The sequence below is a fragment of the Petaurus breviceps genome, unplaced genomic scaffold (genome assembly GCF_028583685.1).
Source record: "Petaurus breviceps papuanus isolate PSGF00001 unplaced genomic scaffold, PetGlider_PUasm1.0 207, whole genome shotgun sequence".
In the NCBI taxonomy this organism is placed as follows: domain Eukaryota; kingdom Metazoa; phylum Chordata; class Mammalia; order Diprotodontia; family Petauridae; genus Petaurus; species Petaurus breviceps.
In genome coordinates, this window is record NW_027185850.1 from 27,077,410 (window position 1) to 27,104,815 (window position 27,406).

Consider the following 27,406-nt stretch of genomic DNA (forward strand, 5'->3'; position numbering starts at 1 on the left):
TTTCTAAGCTGATATGAAGCCCACAGGATGGATCTGTTCTATTTGAAGTTGACACCACTGTCATAGTACACCTGGAATCCAAAAAAAGGTTAAAAAAACAACAGCCCAGGGATTACACCACATTCTTGCAGTCCAGCTCTACTCAGCATATGGGCTGGCAACAAAACCCAGTGCCACAACACCACACCCTTCTCCCCCCAACCTATTATCTGCTGAAGCTCACTGGCCCACCAGGCAGCAACATTCTGTGCTACAAGAGATCTCTGCAGAAAGAGGCTGGACAGGTGTCTGGCCTTGAAATAGAGCTCAGTGCTTCTCAGAGAGCATTGCCCTTAGTTATAAGAGCACAAGTGTGGCAGCCAAGAGGACTGCTAAGGCAGAGAACTGAGGAGCAGAGGGAACTGACAGGACATAAGCAGATGAGTAAACAGGAAAAACACCAACAGCCAGAAGGAAAACGGCTCCTGATCTAGTAAACAAGTTGGAACATCTATGAATAAATACTGAAAAATGAAGGAAAATGATGCAACACTTGGTGAGACAGAGAACCTTGTGTAGTATGAGGAGAACATGGAACCACAACATGCTATTCCTGCATGATTTTAAAGAGAAATGAGAATGATGGGAGCAGAACTTATGGCTGGCCTTCCCAGCAAAGATAATGGTCAGAATAGAGCCACTGGAATCTGCCATGGCAAGCTCCACCAAAGAAACAAGAGAGACAATAAATCAGGAAAGCAAATACTCAGATGTGAAGGACAACCCAGAAGAAGAGAAGAAGAAAAAAAATAACATTTTAAAAATAGGCTCACTATCCAAACAAAACATATTGATTTCAAAGACAGGATGCATAGAGATAACCTAAGGATCATAGGTCTTCCTGAAGAACATGGCAAGACAAAAAAACCTTAACATCATCATGGAGGAAATGATTCAAGAGAACTGCCCAGAATTTTTGAACTTGGAAAAAGAAATGACCAATTGAAAGAATTCATGGATTCCCTCCAGAAAACAAAACAAACCAAGACTTCACTAAGACACGTACATAGTGGTAAAATTTAAAAATCCAATTTGGAAATGAGTTCTGCAAGCAATCAGAAGAAAGACTTTTAAATACAAAAGTAAGGAAATTCCAATAACAAGACTTTTCTACACCCACCATACAATTCTGAATCACATGTTCTGAAGAGGAATGGAGCTCCAGATGCCACCCAAGGTGACCTATCCAGCAAATCTGAGCTTAGTCATAAACAAAAAAAGATGGATGTTCCATAATAAAAAGGCGCTGGAAACATTGTTAGAAAGAAAATCAGATCTGAAGAGATTATTTGCTTCTTGAACCACCCCCCCCCCTTTCCAAGCTGCAGGGGTGGGGTGTGCATAAATGCAGCATCCAAGGACAGCAACAATAACAGAATGAGAGCAGAGAGACAAAAGTACACAAGGAGAGTGGAATGAAGGCTGAAGTCAGGTGTAGATAACAATGAAGAAACAAGCTTGGGGCATTATGGACAGAATCTGATGACACCCTGCCTATAGGTGAATCAGTATTATGTGTGGGGTTACATTACAGCATAGGAGGTATATGAAAGTGGGGGAGGGGAACAAGAGGGATAATGGGGAGTGTGATGTGCCTGGGTCAAATTGGGCCTAGAAATAAGGGGAAGGTGATCCTTGTAGATTCAGGAAGAAGAGAACCTACAGGGATGGCACAGTATGAACTCAGGGAGGAAAGTTGAGGAATATGGGGAAAGAAGGTAACCAGAGGGAAGGTATAAATCAGAGGTGGGTGGCATAATGAGGGTTATGGGAGGGTGGTCCCTACCCTTGGGTAGTGTCCTCTCTGTCACTTGTAGAACTTGTGTTTTGGTAGTGAAAATGTAGGACAAACTCTACAAGTCAGTGGCAAAAACTTCCTAGAGGGGAGAGCCCAGAACGGTCACCTTGGAAGTTTTGGTTGCATGAGGAATACAGAGAAGAGAGACTAGATACTTGTCAATGTCATGAACCAGAGAATGAGGATCTGGAGTAGACAGAGAGGATGGACAATGAAGAGAGTTTGAAAGACCCTCTCTGAAAAGGGACACAGAAAATGAAATGTAAAAAACTAATGAACAAAACTAGTTGAGGGAAGAAGAGAAAGGGGCAATCTACTTGACAGAGAGGAAAAAAGGGGGAGTAAGAGATAACCAGATAAAAGCAGGAAGAGAAAAAAAGAACAAATAGACAAAACCTTGAAGGGAAAGGGTAGCAAATGGAAGGGGTGATAAGGATTATAGAGTCAGTGGGGATGAGGGCACCTTCTAGAAGAATAGGCTGAAGTACCTGAAGGAACATAGTCATGTGTTTACAACAGAAGAGGGAAAAAATGATAATATAAAAAAAATTAGAGCAAATGGAGGACTATATAAACCTGATTCTCATATACTTAAAAATGAATGGATGAAACAATCCAATAAAATAAAAAAGAGTGACAGTTTGGATAGGAAAACAAAAACCCTGCAATTTGTTGCCTACAAAAACATTTTTAAAAATAATGAAACAAAAACATTAAATTAAACTGAGATGGGAAAAAAATTACTATACATCAAGCAAATTAAAAAAACAACAAACAAACAAAAACCAGGAGTTTCAGTCATGCTGTCTGACAAAGCAAAAGCAAACATTAAAAAAATAAAAAGGGACAGACAAGGAAACAACATTGTGCTGAAAGGAACCATAGACAACAAACCAATATCAGTAACAAACTTACATGTTTCCAATTCCTTAGCATCAATATTTATGAAGAAAACATTAACAGCTATGAGAAGACACAGTAACACAATAGTGATAGAAGACTTCAGTATCTCTCTAGCAATTTTGGATAAATCTAACAAGAAGATAAGCAAGGGAAAATATAAAACTAGGCAAATTGCTGGAGAAACTGTTGGTTGGTGTTAAAAGATTTACGGTGTCTTCTAAAAGGGACTCTAAAGGAATATACAAATTCTGAGAACCACATGAAACTTTAACAAAAATTGACCACATGTTGTATCAGAGAGACATTGCAAATAAATGTAAAAATGTAGAAATAGTTAATACATCCTTTATAGACCATGTTACAATCAATAGTAATTGGTTCAGGGACCACAAACAAGAGGCAGAGTCCCAAATGGAGACTTAACAATGAAATCCTCAGTAATGAGTGGAGCAGAGAACAAATCATAGAAAATAATTACACGGAAGAAAATGATAATGGTGAACCAACACACTAAAATTTCTAGGAGGCAGATAAAGCATTCCTCAGGGGAAAAATCATATTCTTACAAATGTATATTAACCAAATAAAAGAGAAGATTAGTTAACTTAATATGCATTTGAAAATGTTAGAAAGTCAACAAATAAACCTGAAATGAGCGCAAAAATGAAAAATAGATAAGGAGAAACTAAATAAAACTAAAAATTTATTCTTTGAAAAGACTAATAAAGTTGACAAAGGTTTAGCAAATCTGTTTAAAAAGAGAGCAGAAAGTTAAGTCAATGAAATAGCATGTGAGTGAGATGAAATCCCAACAAAAACCAGAAAAAATAAAAGGAATAATCAAAATATGATACCTGTTTTCTTTTTGCTAACAAAACTGAAAACACAAAAAGGAATAGAAGAATATCTGTAAAAAATGTAAAATACTCAAAACTATCAGAAGAACAGATAAATGCCAAATAAAAGACCAATCTCAGGAAAGGAAATAGATCTAGCTATAAAAGAACGATCAAAAAACAAAACACAAACCAATAACCTGCTTGTCCTGAGGGATTTACAGGTGAATTCTAGCAATCTTTTTAAGAACAACATGTGCCCAAACTTCCAAGATTTTTCTCAAAAATTCAAAAAGAACACTACCAGAATCCTTTTATCTAATACCTAAACTGGGAAAATATAAAACACAGAAGAAAAATTGTAGAACAATATGATTAATGAATATTGATTGATTCAGACAGCTTAAACAAAATCCTGTCAATGAAAGAGTAATTTATTCAAGAAATCATTCATTATGACCACATGAGATTAATACCAGGAATACAGAGATGACAGCATTACGAAAAGTCAATAAAATTAATCATATTAAAAGCCAAAATATTTTAAACCGCATGATCATTTCAACAGAGGCATAAAAAGCCTTTGACAATAAATCACACTTTTGTGCTAGAAACCCTATGAAGTATAGGCATAGATGGATCATTTTAAATACAGTGAAAAATATCCATTAAAGATAAAAAAGCATCATCCACAATGAACCTTTTCCAATAAATAAAGGATGCCTCCTCTCTGTTATTTGATAGGAGTCTGAAAATGCTAGCAATAAGATAAGAAAAAGTAGAAAGATAAGTGAAGAATAGACAGAACCATCCCTATTTACTAAGGATATGATGCTATACCTGGAAAAACCTCAGGGAATCGGCACACTGATTGAGACAATCGCTTCAGCAGAGTTGTAGGCTACAAAATAAATCCTCAAAAAAAAAAAACAGCATTTCAACATAACAATAACAAAACCCAAGAAGCAACAATAGCAAAATACTATTCCAAATAGTTACAAAATTCATAAAATATCTGGAGATCAACTTACCAAGGTTCACCAGAAATATGTACAGATACAGTGACAAACTTAAATAGCTGAAGGGATATTTGGTGTTCAGGACTGGCCAGTACCAATATAATATAATAAAAAATGATAATACTTCCAAAGTTAATTTCTGTTTTTATTGCTATGCCAATCAAATTACCAAAGGTTTTACTCTATAGAACTTGCTAAAATAAAGACAAATTTCACTTGGGACAGCAAAGGATCTAAAATGTCAAAGACTAAAAGAAATAGGGAGGAAAGAGGGATATCGCTTATAGATCTCAAACTATATTAGAAAGCCGCCACCGTCAAAACTGGCTGGTACTAGTTAGAAAATAGAGAAACAGATCAGTGGAACAAGGGAGAATCCTAAACAAAAGAACTCAATAACTCAGTGTTTGATAAAGTAGATAACATAAATTACCTAGGAAAAGCAATCTTTATTTAATAAAAACTGCTGGGGAAACTGGAAAGCAGTCTGGCAAAAATTAGACTAGTCTAACATATCACTCTTCCTTCCACAGTATCTCCTGCTGACAGCTGAGAGAGGTATATAATCTGCTTCTCTTCTTTTTTTAATAGTATGACCTTAATATTAAATATCATACTATTTAAAATATTAGGTCATATACCTTCTGCAGCTATAAGCAGGAAATATATATTCTAAAATACATTTATTTCATTATTTCCTAATTATATGTAAAAATTTAACATTTATTTTAAAAGTTCTGAATTCTGAATTTTCTCCTTGCTTTCTTCTCCTCCCCTGTCCCTTGAGAATACAAGCAACATATCTATAATGCATGTAAAATCATGCAAAGCATATTTCCATTTTACCTATGTTCCAAAAGAAAACACAAAGAGATCCACAAAACAAGAAAAATAAAGTTGTTTTGTTTTATAAAGGATGCTTTAATCTGCACTTAAATTTTATCAGTTCTCTCTCTGGAGGTGAATAGCATTTTTCATCATGGGTCATTTGGAATTGTCTGAGATCATTGTCTTGATCAGAGTAGCTAAGTCTTTTGCATTGATCATAGGAGACATATTCTTAACCAAATAAGAGAAAGAAGCAATTGTAAAATATAAAATAGATAACTCTGATTATTTAAAATAGATAGCTTTGTTTACTTGAAACTGAAAAGCTTCTGCACAGACAAAATTATTGCACCTACGATAAAGGGAAATGGTCAAATATGAAAATCCTTGTATTAGAATTTTCTAATAAGGGTTTTAGTATCCAAAATACATAAAAAAATTTATATACCTACATACAAATATATATATATATGTATCTATAACTAATTCCCCAGTAGATCAGTTGTTAAAAGATATGAACAAACAGTTCTCAAAAGAAGAATTAAAAAGTATTCACAACCACATGAAATAACTATAAGAGGAATGCAAATAAAAATAACCCTGAGGTTTTACCCCACACCCTGAAAATGAGCAAAGATGGAAAAAATTATAATAGTTAATGTTGGAAGGGTTGTTAAGCAACAGGCCCACTAATCCATTTTTTTGGTGGAGCTGTGAATTAGTACAACCATTCTGGAGAGCTTTTTGGAATTATGCAAATTACATGACTAAAATGTCTATACCCTTTGAACCAGAAAGTATATTACTGGGCCAATACCCCAAGGAAGACATCAATAACAAAAAGTCCGTATATTACACCGAAATATTTTCATGATAGCAAAGAATTGGAAAGAAAGTAGATGCCCCTGGATTGAGGAATGGCTAATAACATTGTAGCACAAGAAGTTTGTGGAATATTATTGTGCTGTAAGACATGATGAATATAGAGAAGCATGGAGAGATCTGTGTGATCTGATGCGGGATGAAGTAAGCAAAACCAAGAGAAATCTGTATCCAGTAACTACCACAATGTAAATGGAAAGAATGACGCTCCAAAAAACCCAAAAGTTAACAGAACAGAATGATCAAGATTATGCAGGACTCGAGTGAAGAGACAACCCACCTCTCCAGTTCACCCCTTCAAGGGTTGGAGGTAACCCACAAGGGTTACACATGGCATGTATTTTTAAATTTTGTTCAATGTGTGGATTTCATTTTTAAGAAAAAGTACTTTTTGTTATGTGGGATGACTTTGGGAGGAATACTGGGGATAATTCGGATGGTATAAAAAAAACCAGAAAACATCAATGAAAACTTACTTTAAAAAAGAATTCATGATGGAGATGATGTCAGCCACTACCCACCCCCATCCCCACTTTTTCATCTCTGTAAAATCCTCATGAGAAAGGTCTCCTATTGGAGTAACAGTATTGTGGGTACCCTACCATGATGCTGCAATAGCTCCAGAATCTCCTGGGTGTGGGCACCCCCTCCACTGGTACCACTTATAACTTTCTCATTCTGTGGGATTCTTCTTAGTGGGCTTCCATGAATCTCCCATTGGAGAGCCATCCAACACATAGGACCCTTCCTCTGATTTTCTTCATAGTCCGTGAATACAAGAACAATGCTCAAGCTACCAATTATCCTTTGCTCTCCCCATCTCTAATGTGTTCCATACCCCTAATCAAAAGGTACTAAAAATCCATGGTGGTATTGTAGAAAGCATGAAGGAGGAACATAGACCCTTCTCATGGTCTTGGACTATCGTTTTGTTCTGTTTGGTTCAGAAACACAGAATGTCATCGTTGGCATGGGCCTTGGAGATCATTGTCATGTTCAGATCCTGAAGCATTACAAGCCCCACAGCTAGTGAAAGGCAGAGCCAAGATTCAAACCTGCATCATCTTACTCCCTGTGTGGTGTTCTTTCCACTTTACTAAGCAGTGATCAGATGGTTGTATTTGTAAAGACTGACCAAGCCAATAGGAAATCTTGCTGAGGCGGTATCATTGACTATAAATTTATCAATGGACCAAACTTAAGGAAGTGATGTTCCATGGCTATGGGTAGTGGTGCCTTGATACAGGAATGCCATTCTGTGCCTGGAAGATCACAAGAAAGGAGGTCCTTCCATCTTCTGGATGAGATCATGACAGGTGCCGTCAGGGCCCAGGGTAGAAATGAGCTGAGACTCAGGAAGTTTAGAGAAAGTTTTCCACTAGAAACATCTTTTTCCAGCATTATTCTCTTTGGAGTGTCTCTTTTTTGTGAGGTTCTGGAAGGTTTGAGAATGCCAAGCTGGGCTCTGAGCATCTGAGCCCATTTCGGTGCATCAAGCTCAGACGTGAGGAGGGTGTCACTGTCACAAAGGACAAAGACGTGACAGGAGTCAGGCACCATTTTGTCGTCTTGTGATGTTTACTGTTTTACTTGACTCTCCTGCTGACCCTGTGAACTCATGTTGGACCCAACATGGTATTTCAGTTAACCTCTTGGGTCTGGAAATGTAGCCATTTTCCCCAAGAGAGCGTTCCCCCGTGGCCTCTTACTTCCCCTTAACTAACAGTACCAATTGCTCTCGTCCCCAAAGGAAGCAGGGGTCTGGCAATCAGGACAGGTCAGCATGCTTCCACTTTGCATCCAGGAGGCACAGGAACAGAGTAGCAGCAGAAGCATGGGTGTGTAATGCTCATGCTTTCAGGCTTCCTTGGGTTAAGGCAGCCTGAGGTGAGCTCAGGCCTGGCAGGGGTAAGCAGACAGGGTCCTGGCATGTAGAGCTGGAGGCTCCCAGTCCAACCAGGTCATTTTGTGGATTGGAAAGTCAAGTCCTAAAGTGGGGAAGTGGCTTGTACAAAGTCACCAGTGTAATAAGTAGCAGAGGTATGATTTGAACCCAGACCTTCTGATTCACAATTCAGTGCTCTTCCAAGCACACTGCCCTCCCACTCAGGTATGGAACATCATGAAGCTTGAGTGAAATGTTACCAGCTTATTGGCTAAAAATTCTTAGCAAGAGTCCACTAAGTTTCATTAAAACCAATGGTAAGCACATGGTGTTCTGCTTTTTTCTTCTCCTTTGTCAAGAAATTTAAACATTTAAATAAAATTTTATGAAATGAAAGCTATTTCCAGAGAGTAAAAAGCCAACTTAGTGATTTCTTGAATTCTTTCAGGATGAGAGAGACCAAGAAAAAGACGAGGAGCTGGACCTGAAGAGAAGTTTTTCATATAAAGACTTGGTCTGTGATAGCGATCCTGAATACAGGTACAGAGGCTGCGGCAGGCCCAGGGCCCTGGCTCAGGAGGCAGTGGCAGGCCCAGGGCCCTGGCTCAGGAGGCGGTGGCAGGCCCAGGGCCCCGGCTCAGGCTGTGCTCTGTAGCTTCCGAGCTCCTGGGGGATCTCACTGTGCCTTCCACACTGGCTGACAGACTCCACATGAGTGAGCTCACATTGTAGGGAGCTGGGTGTGGGGCCGCCCTGCAAACCTTTACTTGCAGAACTTCATTCAGTGATGAAAATGTTCACTAGTTAAGGATCAGTTTGCATAATTTTAGTCCAGGAGAAAAATGTGTTTTCTAAAAGGAAAGTCAGTTCTCTTTTTCCACCTCTGAACTTCAGGAATGTGTTTGTTGCATGTTGATCATTTCAGTCGTGTCTGACTCTTTTTGTGACCAAGATGCTGGAGCAGTTTGCCATTTCCTTCTCCAGCTCATTTGACAAGATGAGGAAACTGAGGCAAATAGTTAAATAACTTGCCCATGGTCACACAGCTAGTAAGTGTCTGAGGCAGGATTTGAACTTGTGTCTTCCTGCCACCAGACCCAGCTCTCCACCCACTGCCTGGTTGGCTTCTTCCAGTGTGGTCTCAGGTCACGTAAGCTCTTTTTGATTCTTCATATCACACAGCTGACTCTCAGTTCGCTCCCAAGTAGTTTTCAAACCAACTGCTACCTAAGCATGTTCCCTCCCCACCCCTGACCTCGTCCTCGGGAAGCTTTTGTACCCAAGTATAAAGCTTTATATTGATCCTTACTGACTTTCTAGCTCATTAGCTTTGACCCAGTATCTAGCCTGTCAAGGTCCTTTGGGATCCTGGTTCTGTCATCTAGTGTTAGTTCTCCCTCCTATTTGGGGTCATCTGCAAATCTGACAAGCCTGCCATCTATGCCTTTGAGAGGCATTGATAACGATGTGAAGCAGCCCAGGGTCCAGCGCAGATCCCTGGGGCACCCCACTAGAGACCTCCTGCCAGCTTGTGTTGGCCTCTTAGCGGCCACTCTCAGTCCAGCCATTCGCCCAGATCTGGTTCTGTCTAACTGTGTTGCAATCCCAGGCACATCACTCCTTTTTTTTCCTACAAGAATTGTATGAAGCATTTTATCAGGTGCTTTGCTAGAATCTCAGTAAACTGTATCCACCATGTTTCCCTGATGTTCTTATATTAGAAGCTGATGTTGGTGCGGCTGTGCTGGCTCTTGGGAATCGCCCTTTCCAAAGTTCAGCCGTGGCTGCAGTGCGAAGGCCAGCAGATCTGCTGTGTGGGCATTACCAGCAGCGTCTCTAAGTGGTGCCTTCCAGCTGACCCAGCGTAGCCGTCCGGGCCCCCGCCAGCCTTCTCACCAGCCTCTGCTCTCTGGGCTGCACAGCTTTCAGAGGCAAAACTGCTGCCAGTTTCTCTCAGCCCATTCCTGGCAGCTGACGTTGCCCTTTGTTGTAACGGGTCTCCGAGGGAGTGGACGGGAAAGCATTTCTTGGAGGCTCTCACTGTGCCGAGGGCCCTGCCCCTCTGCCTTTAAGTCACTTGGAAGGATCTTGTGGAGCTTCATAAGCCAGTCAGTCCATGGCCCCTGTTGCTGATGAAGTTTGACCCCACTGCTCTGCCACATTTGTGCAGACACACCAGCTAGACCCAGGAAGGGCTCCTTGGGTAACACACTTGTGACACATTAGTAAATTTTAGTGACCTATAATGATGTCTTGTAGCTGCAGAGTGTAGCCTTACGAAGTTACATCTTGCCATTATTTAATTAGGTGTTTTGTACATCTTTTTTTAATCATTTCTTTCCAGTTATGGAACATTTGTTTTTTCTCCCTCCCACCCATGGTGGGGAGGGGGGAATAATACAAAACTCTTGTAGCAAATACGCATAATCAAGCCAGATAAACTCCTACAGTGGCCATGGGCAGGGTGGGGGGGCACCATTCTTTATCATTGGCCCTCTGGAATTGTTCATCTTTCACAGTGATGATGGGGCTGCACACTGTGCCCTCTGCATCAGCTCGTACCAATCTTCCCAGGCTTTTCTTACAGCCCAGCAGCAGCATTTCCTCACGCCTAGACCGTGATGTGCTCATCCATTCCCTAGTTCACCTCTACAGAAAGAGCCCCCATCCATGTTTCTGTGCTGGTCCCCCCTCCATGTTCAAGAGCTCTGGCCGTAATCTGCTGGCTTTGCTCCTCTCACACTGTCTTCTGTCACCAAACCCTCCTGCTCCGCGCCAGGGCCTTCCATCCCTCAGCCTCTTGGCTCTCTCCCAGGCCATCACCCCTGAACTAGCGACTCTCTCCTCTTTTCCATCTGGAGCCCTCCATGAACCATCTCACCTCTATACTCTCCTCTTCTCTTGGGCCCCTGGCAGGTAGATGCTATTATTATTCCCATTTTACAGATGAGGAAACAGAGGCCAACAGTAGTTAAGTGACTTGCCCAGGGTCATACAGCTAGTTAGTGTCCAGGGCTGGATTTGCAGAGCTTCCTGACTCCAGGCCCAGTGCTCTATCCACCATGTCATTCCCCTTCCCCCCCAGACTCAACCGCAGTTTCCTCTTCTTTAAAAGTTGGATCCACATTTCATAGGACATCTGTGAGGAAGAAGATTTGTCAGCCTGAGGAGCTGCAGGAATGGTGGCTGTTGTGGGCTGATTCTGGGCCAGTTCCAGGTCCTACTGCCAGGAACCTGAGCCTCCTTTGCCATGTGGCTCCACATCATGGGGCACATGTGACCTGAGCAGCCTTGTCAACATGACATCTTTTAGTGATGGCCTCGGTGATTGAGGAGAGGACTCAAGGGGCCCAGGCACACTGGAGGCAAAGCCTTGGGAGTGGGCGGAGGAGGGTGGGCAGCCTCAGCTGTCCAGTGGGGCTGGGTGATGGGTTCAGAGAGGGTCCTAGGTATTCAGCCAGCAGCTTCCAGGGGCTGCTGTGCAGCGTTAATTAGTGCCTGACTCGCTGTAGAGAGCCCCAGGGACTCCTAAAGGGGAGCAGCAGGAGAGTCCAGCTGACAGGGCTGTTGGCAGAGCTGACCCTCACATCCAGATAGTTTTCTGTTACTGTTGGTGTCCGTAAGTCCTCCAGCCCTTGGCTCAGAGCATCAGGAATGGTTTCAGGTGACAATGGGAGCTGGGGGTCAAGGAGAGAATCCTGTTGGCAGCAGGACAGACTTCACTGGTGCAAATAGCAGGGAAGCAGAAGGTGAAGTCACCAGGTTTCCCCCAAGCCTTGACCAGCACCTCTGGGGAGAATTCAGGCCTCTGTGACATGGTCCAAGGTGTCTGCCATGGCCATCACGGAGCCCATGGGACACATTCTGAGGAATGCTGATGGGCTCTCACCCAGCGTGCTTAAGCCCTGGGCAGCTGGAGAGAGCCCCAGATCTGAATTCCATTTCTGCTGCTTTTGCAGCTTTTGTCAGCTGTGGCTTCCTGATCTGTAAAATGGGAACCACATTTTTGTTACCTGCCTCACAGCGAGCTGTGAGGATCAGACAGTCTTCACTGAGGGTGCTTTGTAGCCCTGAGGAAATTCTGTACGTCCCATTTTAGCAATGGCACCTTCTTTCATCAGCTGTCAGTAGTGCTATGTGAAGGCTGATTGAACATCACTATCTCCATTTTACAGACAAAGACACTGAGGCCCAAAGTAGTGAAATCTCTTCCTCTAGATCACCCCCTGAATCTCTGAGGCAGGCCTCCAGCCCAGATCTTTGGGCCTGCGCCCAGTCTTCTTTTTGCTAGCTCACATGCTCCAGTAATTCCAGCATCTGTGATTTCATTAGGGTTATGTTTTCCCTTCACTGACATAAATTTCAAGCTGTCTGTGACTTAATAGATGGTTTTTGTAAATTGCATTAGCAGTGGCATCCCCTGGGCCTGCCCTCCTCTCAGGTAGCAGACCCAGGCTCACACCCACTGGGGTGTGCTAGAACTTGGCTTCTAGCATTGGCAAGTCTGAAGTCCCTTCCATCCCACAGCCAGGCGTTGGAATTGGATCAGGCCACCTTCCCCTGCTGTCTCTAACGTGATTATGATATCATAATCAATTTTATAAGTTATGTGGTGGGAAAGGAAGATGTCTGTAGTGAAACGGATTGGCAAGACCGAAGGAAGAGGGCTCAGAGTCAGAATACGGGGCCCCTCAAAGGTCAGTACTGGGAAGGACCTTCTGGGTAAGGAGGCCCGACATCTCTTACAGAGGAGAAAACTGAGGCCCAGAGTCAGGCCAGAGTCACATGGTACAGAAAGTGAGGACCTGAACCCAGGGCTCCTGGCCCCAAAGCCTTGGTCACAGCATCTCATTTTAGCAGTCAGGCAGTATTTATTAAGTGCTGTGTGCCAGTCAGCATGCTAATGAAGCAAGTAAGAGGCAGCCCCTACCTGAGGTGGGGGAGAGAGTCTGGAGAGTCAAGATGGACCCCTCGGCTGGCCTGGCCACTCTCCTTCAAATGGAGATTCTGGGAGGATGGGCCACCAGGGAGAAAGGCTGCTGTGCTCTGTTGAAGGGGGAGGAGAGCAGAGGGGCAGAGCTCCTAGGCACAGACCCCACATTCAGCCACTTGACTTGTTCAGTTCCTGATAAGACCTGAACACGCCCTCCTGTCTCTCCTTCTCTGTCCTGCAGACGATGACTTTGGGTCCTGGCCAGGAGTGACCCATGTGACTTTTACAAAAACAATTGTTTTAATTTTAATTTTTAATATTTCATTATGCTTTCCCTTGTAGTTCTGTGACAGATGATAAACCCCAAAGAGTGATGTCTTCATATAGACACTCGCTCCTACCTGGGCAGCTACTTGCATGTCTTATCTGTGTTACAGAAGGTTGATTGAATCAAGGTTGCCATAACCAGATCAGCAGAGCACGGTTACTGCCGGCCATCTGCTAGGACAGCGGAGCCACCCCCGAACAGCTCCTGAATCATTTGTCCTAATGACATTAGCCAGACTGGCATGCACCCTCTCCTTCCTCCAATGTCGTAGCTAGAGGGCTGCCTTGGAGGCCAGTGAGCCCAACTGCCTCATGTGGGGAAAGAGGAAACTGAGGCACAGAGAAGGGAGGCTGAAGCCACACAGCCTCCCTTGGAGGTGGTGAGGATTGCTCAGAACTCCCATTTCTGCAGGCTTCTGAGGACTTCCCCACAGCCCCCTGCTGAGATAGGCAGGGGAAGCCACACCAGACAGTGGTTCTCTGCAAAGAGGGGATCTGGATCTAGGCGAGCATCTGGGTTCCAGTCCCTGCTTGGCTATTTATCACCTTCAAGGAGGGGAGGAGCATCTGGTGGAGAGTCCCGCTTAGCCCCTGAGCCCCCTCCCAGCTCTCAGTGGGCTCACCTCGGCCTGCTGGGGTTACGCCCCCTGGGTTGTGAATAAGTCACCCATGGAACAACTTCCTTCCCAGCTCACTCAGCATTGCTTCTGTGCCTTTCAGTTGTGCTGGGGTTTTCGGTATATATGGTTTATCTCCCTGCTAAATTGTGAGCTCCCTAGGGCAGAAACCAAGGGAAACATTTAAATATGAAAAGCCCTTACAGTCTGCCTTGTGACCTTATTCCACCAAAGTCACCAGTGATCTCTTAGTCTCTAAATCCAATGGTTTTTCCTCAGTCCTCAGCCTCCTCTGCAGCCTTTACCTCTGTGGGCCTCTCTCTTGGTTCTCGAGCCCTGACTCTCTCCCTGTTCTCCTCCTCCCTCTCTGACCACTCCTTCTCTGTCTCCTTTTGGGGGATCTTCCTCCAGATCTCAACCTTTAACTGCAGGTGTTCCTCAGGGCTGTCCTCTTTTCTTATTTCACTCAGTGATGCCATAAGCTCCCATGGATTTAATCACCACCTCTGTGCTGATGGTTCTCAAATCTACCTTTCCTGCCCCAACCTCTGCTGACCTCTGATGTCTATCTGCCTTTCAGATAGCTCACCCCGGATGTCCTACAGACACGTCTAAGATGGAACTCATGATCTTTCTCCCCAAACTCTTCCCCCTTTCTGACTTCCCAGCAAAACCATCCGCCCAGTCCCTCAGTCCTCCTGGCTCCTCTGTCTCTCATGCCCCCCACATCACTGTTGCCAAGGCCAGTCGATTTCACCTTTGCAGCTTCTCTTCAGTAGAGCCCTTCTCTCTTCTGAGGCTGCCCTTACCCTGGTACATCCCCCCACACCTGGACCATTGCTGTAGCCAGAGGAGGGGTGCGGCTGGGGCTGCTTGCCTCCACTGCCTGCCTGCCCACTCACTCCAGGCTCTTTCCTGAAGCACAGGTCCAATTAGGCTGCCTCCCTACTCATTAAACTCCCCAGGCTCCCTAGCACCTTTGGAATCAAATACAAAATCTTTTGCTTGTCATTCAAAGCCCTTCAGACGTCCTCCCTCCTCCCTCTGTGGCCTTCTTACACCTTGTTCCAGACAAGTACTCTCTGATCTGGTGACGCTGGCCACCTGGTGGTTCTTGGAAGCAGACACTCTCAGCTCTGGACATTTTCTCTGCTAGGCCCCCAGGCTCCCAACACTCTCCCTCCTCCACTCCACTTGCTGGCTTCTCTGGCTCCCCTTAAGTCCCAGCTAAAATCCCGCCTTCTGCACAAAAGCCTTTCCCGGTCCCACTTCAATTCCTATTTTTCCTGTATGTGACTTGCTGGCATGTTCTTTCCCTCAGGTCTCAAGCTCTTTGAGGTCAGGGACTCTCTTTTGCCTCTTTTTGTAACCCCAGCATTGGCACAGTGCCTGGCACATAGTACGTGTTTAATAAATGCTTATTGACTGACTGACTAGTAAGGGTCAGAGGTGAAATTTGAGCCCAGGTCCTCGGACTCTAAAACTGGTAGCTTTTATACTGTGTTGAGGTGGCCTTTCCTCACTGCTTGGGTCACCTTGGGCAGAGCCTCAGCTTACACACTTCAGCCTCTTACTCCTTTGGGGAATCATCCTAATGCTTGCCATTCTCTACACCTACAATTCCCAGTTTTTCAGGAAGCCCTAAGAAGGGCTCAGAGGCCACTTCTGTCTGGGGGTCCAGGTGACCAGCACTCACTATTGCTTTACTTGTCTTTCCTCAACTATGAAATGAAGAACTTGATCCAGAGGCCCCCAGACCTTCCTGCTGCTTCAGAAGGATTGGGAATTAGGTGTCTGGAGTTCAAATCCTGCCTTAGTTACCCTCCACATGACTCAGTCCCCCTGGATCTGGAGGTCTTACCTGGAGGGCCCATGAACTTCAAAATCAGATGCCATCATGTGTTCCCTTTGCAATCTTATGTCTTGTCTGCATTTAAAAGCATTTCTGAGAAGGGCCCACAGGCCTCACCAGATTGCCCAAGGGATCCAAGGCTCCAGAGAGATACAGAATGCAGCAGGCCAGTTGAACTCAGAAGGCCTGCCAGGCCTAAAGCTGTGCTTCTGTGACTGCCCTAAGCCCAGAAGGAACTTCTCAGACTGCTTCTTTCTGCCCAGATGACCTTGGGGCAGTCTGTGAGCCAGCAGGAGTCAGGTACCTCCATAATATGAAGGAGCCAACTGATTACCCTGAGCTCCCCAGGATCCTGTGGGCCGACTTAGTGAAAGTTTCACAAAGAGAAAGTGGAGTCAACTTGGAAGTCTCATTGATTATGGCCTCCTGAGATAGAACCAACTGCAGCCACTGTCAATTTTTAATTAGACCCTTAAATTGCAGAGAGGTTTTATTAGACGTTAATGACAGCTGGTGAGGAGCTAAGTCTTACCCTCCTGGGGAGCCGGTACTCATGCCATATAGCAGATTGACCCTCTTCAGACTCTGGGCCCGGGAGCCCTGACCTTTCCTCCTTCTTGTACTGCCAAGGGCAAGAGCCCACGGTGACTGTATGCATCAAACCAGAGGGAATTATGTCTGACGGGGTGAGTGCAGACTAAAGTGTGTAAACCCAGAGCCTTGGGGTGCCTAATGACCAGGCTGTGCCATTAGGAGGCCCCTCCCAGAGGCCTGGCCCCTTCAAGCAGGTCAATGACTTTTCATTACACTTAGCTCACTTTGGAGCAGGTCAGCACTCTGGGCAAGGGACTGCCCGGCTGTGCCTCCAGCCCAGGATTATTCATTCATACAATGGAATCCTGCAGTCTCAAAAATGTGTTGTTGTACCTTCAGATCTATGTGGCCCCCTCATCTGGGTGTTCAGCAGTTCCTACAATAGCTTCATAACTAGTCACTTCACCTTGGTTTCCTCATCTATAAAATGACCTGAGAAGACTTGCATTCCTGACCTCTTGTGAAAGCTCTTGGTTGTCTACACACGCTTAATCTGTGAACTGAAGAGTATCATCTGAGATATCCAACATCTCTTACCATCCCATCTATTTTTTTCTGAGATGTTTAATATTTTTCCCAGTTCCATGTAAAAATGATTTTTAACTTTTCTTTTTAATTTTGAGTTCTAAATTCAGTCCCTCCCCTCTTATTGAGAAGGCAAGCAATTTGTTATAGGTTATACATGTGTGGTCACACAAAACCTACTTCCATATTATGTTGTGAAAGAAAACACAGCCCCCCCCCCCAAAAAAAACCAAGAAGAAAAATAAAGAATGCAGAAAAATGTATACTTCTATCTGCATTAAGACTCCATCAGTTCTTTCTCAGGGGATGGATAGCATTTTTCATCATAAATCCTTCAGAATTGTCTTGGATCATTAAGAATAGTTATGTCATTCACAGTTGATTATCATACAGTATTGTCATCTTGCAATATTGTTCTCCTGGTTCTGCTCACTTCATTTTGCATCAGTTCATATCAATCTTCCTGGGTTTTTCTGAAAGCATCCTGCTCCTTATTTCTTATAGCACAATAGTATTCCATCATAATCATTTATGACAACTTGTTTAACCATTCCCCAAATGTTGGGCCTCCCCTAAATTTCTTTTTTAATGTGCTATTTTCTTCAGTCAGGTTGTTGACTCTCATTTCATAATTTTCTTGCATTGTTCTCATTTCTCTTCCCAATTTTACTTCCACTTCCCTTATTTGGATTTCAAAATCCTTTTTAAGCTCCTCTATGGCCTGTAACCAGCTTATATTTTTCTTGGAAGCTTTTGGTGCAGGAGTTCTGACTTTGCTATCTTCCTCCTGTTCCATGCTTTGATTCTTTTTGTCCCCAAAATAGGAGCCTAATGTCAGATTGCTCTTCTTCCTTTGCTTCCTTTGCTTGCTCATGTTTCCACTCAATTACTTGACTTTTGAGCTTTTTGCCACAGTAGAACTCTGCTACCAGAAAAGGGAGCTTTGTCTCAGTTGCTGGGGTTTTTGAAGCTACTGGATCTATTAGTTGGGTGCCCTCTCTGAAGCCTCCACACACTCTGGCAAACTGGCTGTGCATCCCAGGACCTCCACCCTAGATAGCAATCCAGATCCAAGCAGGTTAAAGCAAGAGTGATTACCCCTTAGACTGGTCGCTTGGTCCCCCTACAATCTGCAGGCCAGGAGCTCTGAAGCAGCCACACGGTGGCGCCTGATGGCCACCGAGCCTCAGAAGCTTCTCCCTCCAGGGGGTAAAGGCTGGACCGCACTCCCGAATTACCAGATCCCAAAGTCCACACTGCACTGATCTCTCACTTTGTCCTTAGCATTTATGGGTTGATAATAATGGAAACTGCCACAGCTGCTGGTGATCTCACCAAGGCTAAAACCTCGGGCTCATGCAGGGCTGGGCTTGGCTCCCAGAGTGCCCTGCTGACCCCTTCCTGCCAGTCTGCCGGGCTGTCTTCAGTGGGAAGTGAGCTTTTCTCTGTCATTTTGTGGGTTCTGTAGCTCCAAAGTTTGTTTAGAATCATTTTTTATATGAATTAGAGATGGTGGGAGTGGGAGCCATGTGGAAGTCTTGTTTCTATTCCTCCATCTTTCCCTCCCCTAAATTTCTAATTCATTGCCACCACAAAAAGAACTGCCATAAATATTTTTATACATATATAGGTCCTTTAAAAAAATCTCTTTAAGATATGGACCTAATTGTGATATTTCTGGGTCAAAGCGTATGGACAATTTTATAAATTTGGACATAGTTCCAAATTTCTCTCCAAAATGGTTAGATCAGTTCACAACTCCACCAATAGTGCATTAGTGTCTCTGTTTTCCTATATCCCCTCTAACAATAATAATTTTCCTTTTTTATCATGATAGCCAATCTGATAGGTGTGATATGGTACCCTAGAATTGTTTTAATTTGCATTTCTCTAATCAATTGTGATTTAGAGCATTTTTTTCATATCACTATAGATAGCTTTGATTATTTTGTCTGAAAGCTGCCAGTTCACGTCGTTTGACAATTTATCACCTGGGGAATGGGTTGTATTCTTATGAATTTGACACCTTTATCAGAACAACTTGCCATAAACATTTTTTCACATTTCTGATTACTGTGTATTTCCCTCCGTCCTATTTTCCCTGTCATTTATCCTTCTTTCTCCTTTTACCCTGTCCCTTGTCAAAAGTGTTTTGCTTCTGATTACTGCCTCCCCAGTCTGCCTTCCCATTCTATCACCCTTCTCACCCCCCCTTCTCTTATCTACTTCATTTCCTACTTTCCTATAGGGTAAGAGAAATTTCTATACTCCCTCTTTGAGCCAATTCTTATGAGAGTAAGGTTCAAGTGCTTCCCCCCCACCTCCTGACCATCTTCCCCTCCACTGTAAAAGCTCTTTTGTGCCTCTTTTATGTGAGATAATTTACCCCATTCTCCCTCTCACAGTCCTATTTAGAAGGCTGCCTTTTGCCTTCCTGAAGCTGTAGAGTCCAGGCACCCAACCTTAGGAACTGCTTTTTCTACCCCTCTCTGTTCTCTCCTATTCATCCAGCAAGCATTTATTAAGACCCCAGGTGCTGAGACACACAGAAAAAAAGTGGAAATCTTGCCTTCAAGAAGCTCGTACTCTATTGGGAGAAATGACAAATATTGCAGAAAAGTAAATCCAGAAGACATGCCAGGAAGGGGGCGGGGGCTCCAGCAGCTGGGGATGAGCTAGGAAGTGGTACCTGAGATGAGGAGATGGGGGGAATGTTGAGGATGATCAAGCAAAGAGAGATCATAAGGGAACTGGTGAAACAAGGGGAAAAGAGAATAACTGTGATTAGAAGGGGACAGACAGAGATCAGCACTGAGCAAAAGCTGTTGGATCAGGTGAGGCAATGAGGAATGCCTGGGGCTGGATTCCGAGAACCTTTCCCAAAGGCTCCTCTGCTTCCGTCATATTCCTGCTAAGCCTTTAAGAAGAGGCAGTGTCTTAAGATGACTTAAGCCCCTTCTAGCTCTCTGTCCTATGGGGCAGGATCCCCTCATCCTTCACGGCCTCCTTCTCATAGCTGTCTTTGACTCCACCCGCCCACACCGGCCCCATCCTCTCTGAGCTCCTCCTGCATTGGGCCTCTGCAGTTCACACAGCCCCCATTTCCCACTGGTGGTTTCATGCACATTAGGGTCATGGGTATGAGAGCTGGGAGGGCCCTTACAGATGCCCTGGCCAAACCCAGAAGGAATCTGAGCCACAGAATGGGGGAAGACCTGCTCAAGGTTGCGCAGCTAATCAGGGAGAAGGCTGGGGTTCTCTGGCCCCAAACCATCAGTCTCTGGTTGCCCTGAGTGCTGCCTTGTTTCACCTCAGTCAGATTATAAGCCCTTGAGAGAAGAGTGGTCTTGCATCATTTCATCCCCAGGCCCTAGAAGGCTCCTAAATGCTCAAGAAATACTGGTAGATTCATTGGTGACTTTAAAACCAGAAAAGATTCACAACTGTCATGCGGTAGGACCATGGACAGCAATCATCACGTGTGGTCACCTGCCAAGGCTGGCCTCCCTGGGCAGAGCCCCAGGGAGATGTGGAGACTCAGTCCTGATCTTCCAACAGCCTCCCCTCACCCTCAGGGTCAGGAGGGGGAAGGGCTGTCAGCTGCTTCCTCTGAGCACTGGGTTTGCTCCTCTGCGATCACCTGTGATAGTTGTCTGGGCTTGGACTAGTCCCAGCACCCAGCCCAGTGCTTGGTACCCAGTGATTAATAATAGTAATAATAATAATAATAATAATAATAATAATAATAATAATAATGGCGCTTATATAACTCTTTAAGGTTCACAAAGCATGTTACAGATCCTGCCTCATTTAATCCTCACCATAATCCTGAGGGAGGTGTTGTTATTACCCATTGTATAGATGAGTACACTGAGGGTGGGGGCAGGTAAGTGACTTGCTCAGAGTCATACATACACAGAGTACGTGCCTGAGGCCGACCTTGATCTTGTCTTCCTCTAATCATCACTGGGCACTGCCATAGCTGCCTCATAAGCATTCCAGGTGGGTTGGCTGAGTGAATGAGTATCTGCCTTTCACAGTCACTGACTTCAGCCTTTGTGTTAACCTTCTTTTGGCAGTTCTGTATATAGGTCACGTCCCTTGGTCCACTTGGATAATGGCGAGTACTGGTCCAACCGAGCAGCAGCATATAAAGGAAAGTCCCATCGAGGCAACTTTGAGAACAGCATGGACAAGATCTATAGGAACTTGTACAGGAAAGCCTGTGGCTCCAGCACCCAGGAAAGCTTCTAACAACACCCGCCACACACTGTGCTTGTCATGCCTGCTTCCCAATGAAATCTGTTACTAGAACCACTTTCTGTGTCTGCTTTCTGCCAGCGGATGATGGTCTTCTCGCTCCGAGGGCCCCAGGTCAGAGCAGGCGTCTAGAGGAAGAGGTGGGAGGGGAGGCCAAGGCTGAGCTGGGGGGGTTGTGCCTCCCTCCTGTCTGACCTCCTGGGCAGAGGCCACGGGCTCTGCAAACAGTCCCTGGACTCTACCCTTGTTACTGTCAGGAAAAGTCCTCCAGGTAAGATGTAATGTGTGTACCCCAGGTCCATGGGCACATCCATGGGCTGCACCCTCTGCCAGTGCTGATGCCATCTCTCGCGGTCAAGGACAAACTCACGGGGCTGGAGACATCCTCCTCATGTGTTGGGCACCTGGTGATTCCCTGGTCATTCTGGGAGAACCAGTTTCCCCCTCTTGTCCCAAGCTCTCCCTGTGTCTGGCATATACCACCTCCTGTGCTTTGGTGTCTGGGGTCCTGGCCCCAGTGGGAGGCTTGGGAGAGTCTGACTGGAGAAGCACAGACCAGCCACTCTCCCCATCTCTATCACTCCTGCCTGTCTCTGTGTAACTATTGGCAGGTCAAGTTTGCTCACCTGTCCAGTAGAGATGGACCAGGTGATCCCCCCCGGGAGGCTGCGTTCACACCCAGTGTGTCCCATTCCCAATTTACCAGGCAGGATTCGACTGGGTCAGCTGTGGGGGGCTAGAGCATCCCCTTTGTACCCCCAGAGCTGAGGACCAACCCGAGTCCTGGGAGTGGGGAGCCCCTCTCTCAGTGACTCAGCACAGAGGGGCACCCCCACTTGTCCTGCCCTGACATCTGTGAGTCCTGAGCCAGAGGACAGATGGACGGATTCTCATCCTTGGCTTGGTCCTTGCTGTAGCCCAGGAAACAACCATATGCGTAACAGATCCTCTCCATGTCACTGGTAGGAAGATAGAGTCAAAGCTGAAAAGGATCCCAGAAGCTTTGTGGTCCTGAAAATCGACTCTCAGTGTCCCCTTAAAGACCTGCAATGAGGTGAATTCTTATCATCCACCAACACAGCAACAATTACTTGTGGAAGTGCTAATGGTTAGGCAGCTTTTCCTCATATGGATGGTAGGTGGCACCATAGTGCATAGAGGGCTTACCCTGGAGTCACAAGGACCCGAGTTCAAATGTGGCCACAGACCCTCAGTAGCAGTGTGACCCTGGGTAAGTCACTTAACCCTGGTTGTCTCAGTCTTCTCATCTGCAAAATGAGCTGGAGAAGGAAATGACAAACCACTCCAGTATCTTTGCCAAGAAAATCCCAAATGGGATCACCAAGAGTCATACAATACCAATTGGCCCCCCAATTCCTTATATCTTGTCTTTTGGCACCTGCTTATTTACATTGCTTCTATAACAGTCCATCAACTACCTGAAGAAGCAGTCGTGTCCTCTTAAATCTTCTTTTCTCCAGACTAGATATCACTGTTTCTTTCAACAAATTCTCATATGGCAGTCAGCCCTCCATTACTCAAATCAGCATCAGCTGCAGGTCATGTCATCATTTCCCCTGATGCCACGGTCTTCTGCGAAAACGAAGGATAAACGCAACAAAATCTTTTTGTCAGTTTCCTTCCTGAGATAACATGCCCAGAACAGAACACAGCACTCTAAATGTTGTGTAATCAAGACAGGCTACAGCAGCTCTCACCTCCATCCATATGGAAACTGCACAGAAGCCTGGAATCATGTAAGCTTTTGGGGTGCCTTATCACCCTGCTGACTGGCTCTTGGAGCTTTCAGTTCACTTGGCTCAGACCTTTTCCACAACCATTTCTGTCTAGCCATGTTTCTCTCATACAGTTGATTTCTTGGTCCCCATCTTTACATTTATTCCCACTAAAGTTCACTTTATTAAACTCTGACAGGTCAGGGTCTTTTTGGATTTGGCTCAGTCATCCATCATGTTTTCTATCCATCCTTGTTTCCTGTATTCTGCCAGTTTGTTAAGCATGACATCTCTGCCACTCAAATAAAAATATTGAATAGCACAGACAAAATTACAGATGTGTGAGACAATCCACTGGAGGCATAGCTCTGACCATTACTGACTCTTGGGCCCTGACATTAAGCTATTTCTAAATCCACTTATCCTCATTGGTCACTTTCCTTTCCATCTCGTCCACAAAGATACTTCAGACAGGCATGCTTGGGCTGAAACACAAGTACTTCCTATGTTTTGGGATTGCATTGATCCGCTAATCTGCGAGCGTGGTCCCAGTCTGATGCATTTTGTTTTGATGTGTGATTCACATGGCCATAAACAGCCCCCTTGCCATAGTACCTCCCCATCAAGCCACCTAATATAGCAATAGGGACTCATAGCTCATGTACTTTCTGTTCTCAGAACTGACCACTTCTTAGCAGAAAAGAGGGAAGTGTGTTTTAACCTCATTCCTCTGTAAGCAGCATTGGCCATTGTATTTAATCTGATCTCTTTTGTCTTTTAAAGCAGTCATCATCGATACTGTTGCCACCATTTTGTTTATTGTTTTGGGGGTTCCACTTTATTTTGTCTAAGTTCCTACGAGTCTTCAAAGCTGAACGAGTGTCTCTAAGTCCTTCATATTTGTGATTCCTTCTGGCAAAGTACCTTTTCACTATATTCACAAATCATGATTTGTTGGGTGTCCTTCAGTCATTGGGCACATAATCTGCTTCCAGCTTTTTGCTGCTACAGAAACTGTCATGAGTCATTTGGTAGATATGAGACCTATCTTTCTGTTTTTTACTTCCTTGGGTTATAAACCCAGTTTACAAGATCAAAAGATATGAACAGTTAAGTAACTTTTCTCACATAATTCCTAGTTGTTTTCAGAATGGTTGGACCAATTCATAGCTCCATCAACAATGTTACTGTGTCCCTTCAATGTTGACTATTTCCATCTTTTACCATTTTGTCTAATGGGAAATTGTTTAAATTACATTTCTCATAATAATCTGGAGCATTTTTTCATAATAAATTTTGCTTTTCTTCTTTTGAAAACTTTAGAGCCTTTAACCACTTGTATATTGGGGGATGAATTTCTAGTCTTACATATTTGTGTTAATTCAATATAGATTTTGGATATCAGACATGAGAATTATTTGATGCAAAGCCCCCCCCCATTCTGTAGTTTTTCTTCTTATTCTAGGTACATTGATGTTGTTTGTGCTTTAGCTTTTTAATTTTAATCTGTTTTATCCTTTATACTCGCCTCTGCATCTTGTTGATTCCTTCCCATCCATAGTTTTATATATGTGTGTGTGTGGTGTGTGTATGTGTGTGTGTGTGTGTGTATATATATATATATATATATATATATATAATGTGTTTATTATATATTCCTTCTATCTAGTGCAATCAGGCCTAGACACAGCTCTGTAGGACTTGGGGAGCAGGCCCATGGAAAGTTACCTAAGTCAATGAAAGCTCCCTCACATTACAATCAGAGTATTTGCTCACTCTTGGCTCTTCATGTGGTTGAATTCAGACTTCAAAAACCATGACTTTGCTGTAAACCCCTGCCCCTGTTCAGGTGGGGAGGTCCATTCTGGATGGAGAGCTATTATAGTCTGAGGATGGGACTAATGCTTGAGATCCCTAAAGAGAAAAGATTATTTTTTTCCACATATAAAAATAAAGGTACAATGTTTCCATGTTAAGCTGTTTGAATTGAAGAACTTAGTATCACAATGGCCAGAGCTAGCAGGGACCTTAGTGACCATGGATCAGCTAGTCACAAAATCTCAGCCTTTGAAAGGATTTCAGAGACCATAGAGCCCAACCCAGACCTGTACAAAAATCTTCTCGACATCTGTTTAGTCAGCCTGAAAAGCAGGAAAGAGAGGGGGCTGGGGATAATCTTCCAGAGCTGATGTCACCATTGTAGAGAAAAGAAACAGGACAGAGGGGGAGACTTTGGGGGACATCCATAGTTAGGGGGAGTGTTGTAGGTGATGATGCAGCAAATGAAAACCAGGGGCAGCATTAGGACAGGTAGGAGGAGAGCCAGGCCATGGAAGCGTAGACAGGAGACAATTCCTTCTGTCCAGTGCAAATTCAGCCTCTGTTCTTTTTGGCTATGCACAAAGCAGGATGTGTGTGTGTGTGTGTGTGTGTCTGTCTGTGTCTGTGTGTATGTGTGTGTGTCTGTCTGCGTCTCTGTGTGTGTCTGTCTGTCTGCTGTGTGTGTCTGTCTGCGTCTCTGTGTGTATGTGTGTGTCTGTCTGTTTGTATGCATCTCTGTGTCTGTCTGTCTGTCTGCTTCTCTGTGTGTGTGTGTTTGTCTGCGTCTCTGTGTGTGTCTGTCTGCGTCTGTTCTTATGTGTGTGTGTCTGTATGCATCTCTGTGTGTGTCTGTCTGTATGCATCTCTGTGTGTCTGTCTGTCTGCTTCTCTGTGTGTGTGTGTCTGTCTGCATCTCTGTGTGTGTCTGTCTGTGTCTGTGTGTATGTGTGTGTGTGTGTGCCCTTGCTCACGCCACCAAAATGGGTGGATTCCCCCTCCTCCTCTAGTTCTGAAAGGATCCAGCCTCCTCCACTCAAGGAATAATGGATGAAATTAGCTGAGGCTTTGTTTAGAGGGAGAGTGATAGGGACTCCTTTCAGTTCTGTTTTTGTTGTGTTTTAATGAACACTGGCATCAGGGAAGTTTAATCCAGATTCTATTTTTCCCTTGTTGGTGGGTGGATGTGTAGTATCCTTCCCAGTGCCCAGGAGATTTCAATGCTTTTCCTTAATTCTGAATCCCACACATTTAGGCTGCTTCGATTCTGAGCCGTGTGGCTGGTGGAAGGGAATGGATTGGGGTCAGAATTCTAGTGGTTTGCTCATAGAACAGGGAATATCTGGAAGGACTTTTAAGAACAGGAAACTTAGATGCTGAAAGTACCTCAGAGGCACCTCACCCAAGCCATACCTGAATCACAGTCCCCTCTAACTGCACTGCCAACAAGTCTCACTCATGCCACTGGGCGACCTCCATCAACAAGGAGCTCCCTCCTAAGGAAGCTTGCCTAACTTTGTTGATGCTCCAGAGGCATGGGGGGGGGGGGGCAGGAGACAGCTTTCTATAGAGAACACCCCTGTCCTGGAGTGTGTGGGCGGGGATGAGCCCTGAGGAGGCAGCTTCTGAATGCCCAGCAGAGATCATGGTGACAGCAGGACCCCATTTCCCGCGGGTGTTCCCCAGGCTCTGCCTCCTCGGCTGTTTGCCCACATTTCAGCCATACTGTCTCAAGCTTCATTTGTCTCCCACTCCATCCTTCAGATAACGCTGCCACTCAGCACCCATCTGGGACCCATATTGTTTCTTCCCGTTGAAGGATGGGAACCATCTTTTCATGACAAGCAGAGCTTGCGCTCCAAAGCCATGCACACATTCCTGTTTTTATTATGAAACACCTCCCTCTTCCCCAGGAAACACATATGTGTCTTGTATATTTCAAGATGTTCCTTCCTCACTGTGTGGGCAGGGATGAATTTGGAAATAGCTTTGCCCCCCCCAGCTGGGCACCTGCTCCCCCAATATTTGGGGAAGGGGCACTGCAGAGTGCGGGCACCCCTGCCCATAGAGCCCTGGGCAGTGATTGAGAGCAGGGAAAGGAAGTGGGAATAAGCCTCTAATAAGTGCCTACCATGTGCCAAGCACCGTGACAACCCTGGGAAATTGGGTGCTATTATTATCCCCATTTTATAGATTAGGAAACCGAGGCAAAAAGAGATTAAGACTTGCCCAGAGTCATATAAGGTATATAAGGCCAAATTTGAACTCAGGTCTTCCTGACTCTAGGGCTCAGTTTTTATCCACTGTGGCACCACCTAGATGGGAAGGACCTACTGTAACCCCGTTATTATCAGGTGAACTGCCAATCCAGAACTCTAATCCAGGCCTACTGATTTCAAACCCAGTGTCCCTCTCCTCTCCTCTGCTCTCTTCTCCTCTCCTCTGCTCTCCTCTCCTCTCCTCTGCTCTCCTCTCCTCTCCTCTCCCTCCCTCCTCTCTCCTCCCCTCTCCTCCCCTCCCCTCCTCTCTCTCTCTCTCTCTCTCTCTCTCTCTC

The 27,406-nt window shown here is 44.7% G+C and overlaps 1 protein-coding gene across 2 annotated transcripts in view; it reads left to right on the top strand.

The window, feature by feature from the left end:
* Window positions 1–21,337, top strand: part of LOC138164831 (spermatogenesis-associated protein 6-like) — a 117,861-nt gene extending 96,524 nt beyond the window's left edge. For both annotated transcript variants that reach the window (XM_069092757.1, XM_069092756.1), the window contains 2 exons: window positions 8,639–8,730; window positions 21,118–21,337. In XM_069092757.1, coding sequence (XP_068948858.1) covers window positions 8,639–8,730; window positions 21,118–21,292 — 267 coding nt within the window. In that variant the 3' untranslated portion in view covers window positions 21,293–21,337. The remainder of the gene's footprint in view (window positions 1–8,638; window positions 8,731–21,117) is intronic.
* The last annotated feature ends 6,069 nt before the right edge of the window (window positions 21,338–27,406 follow it).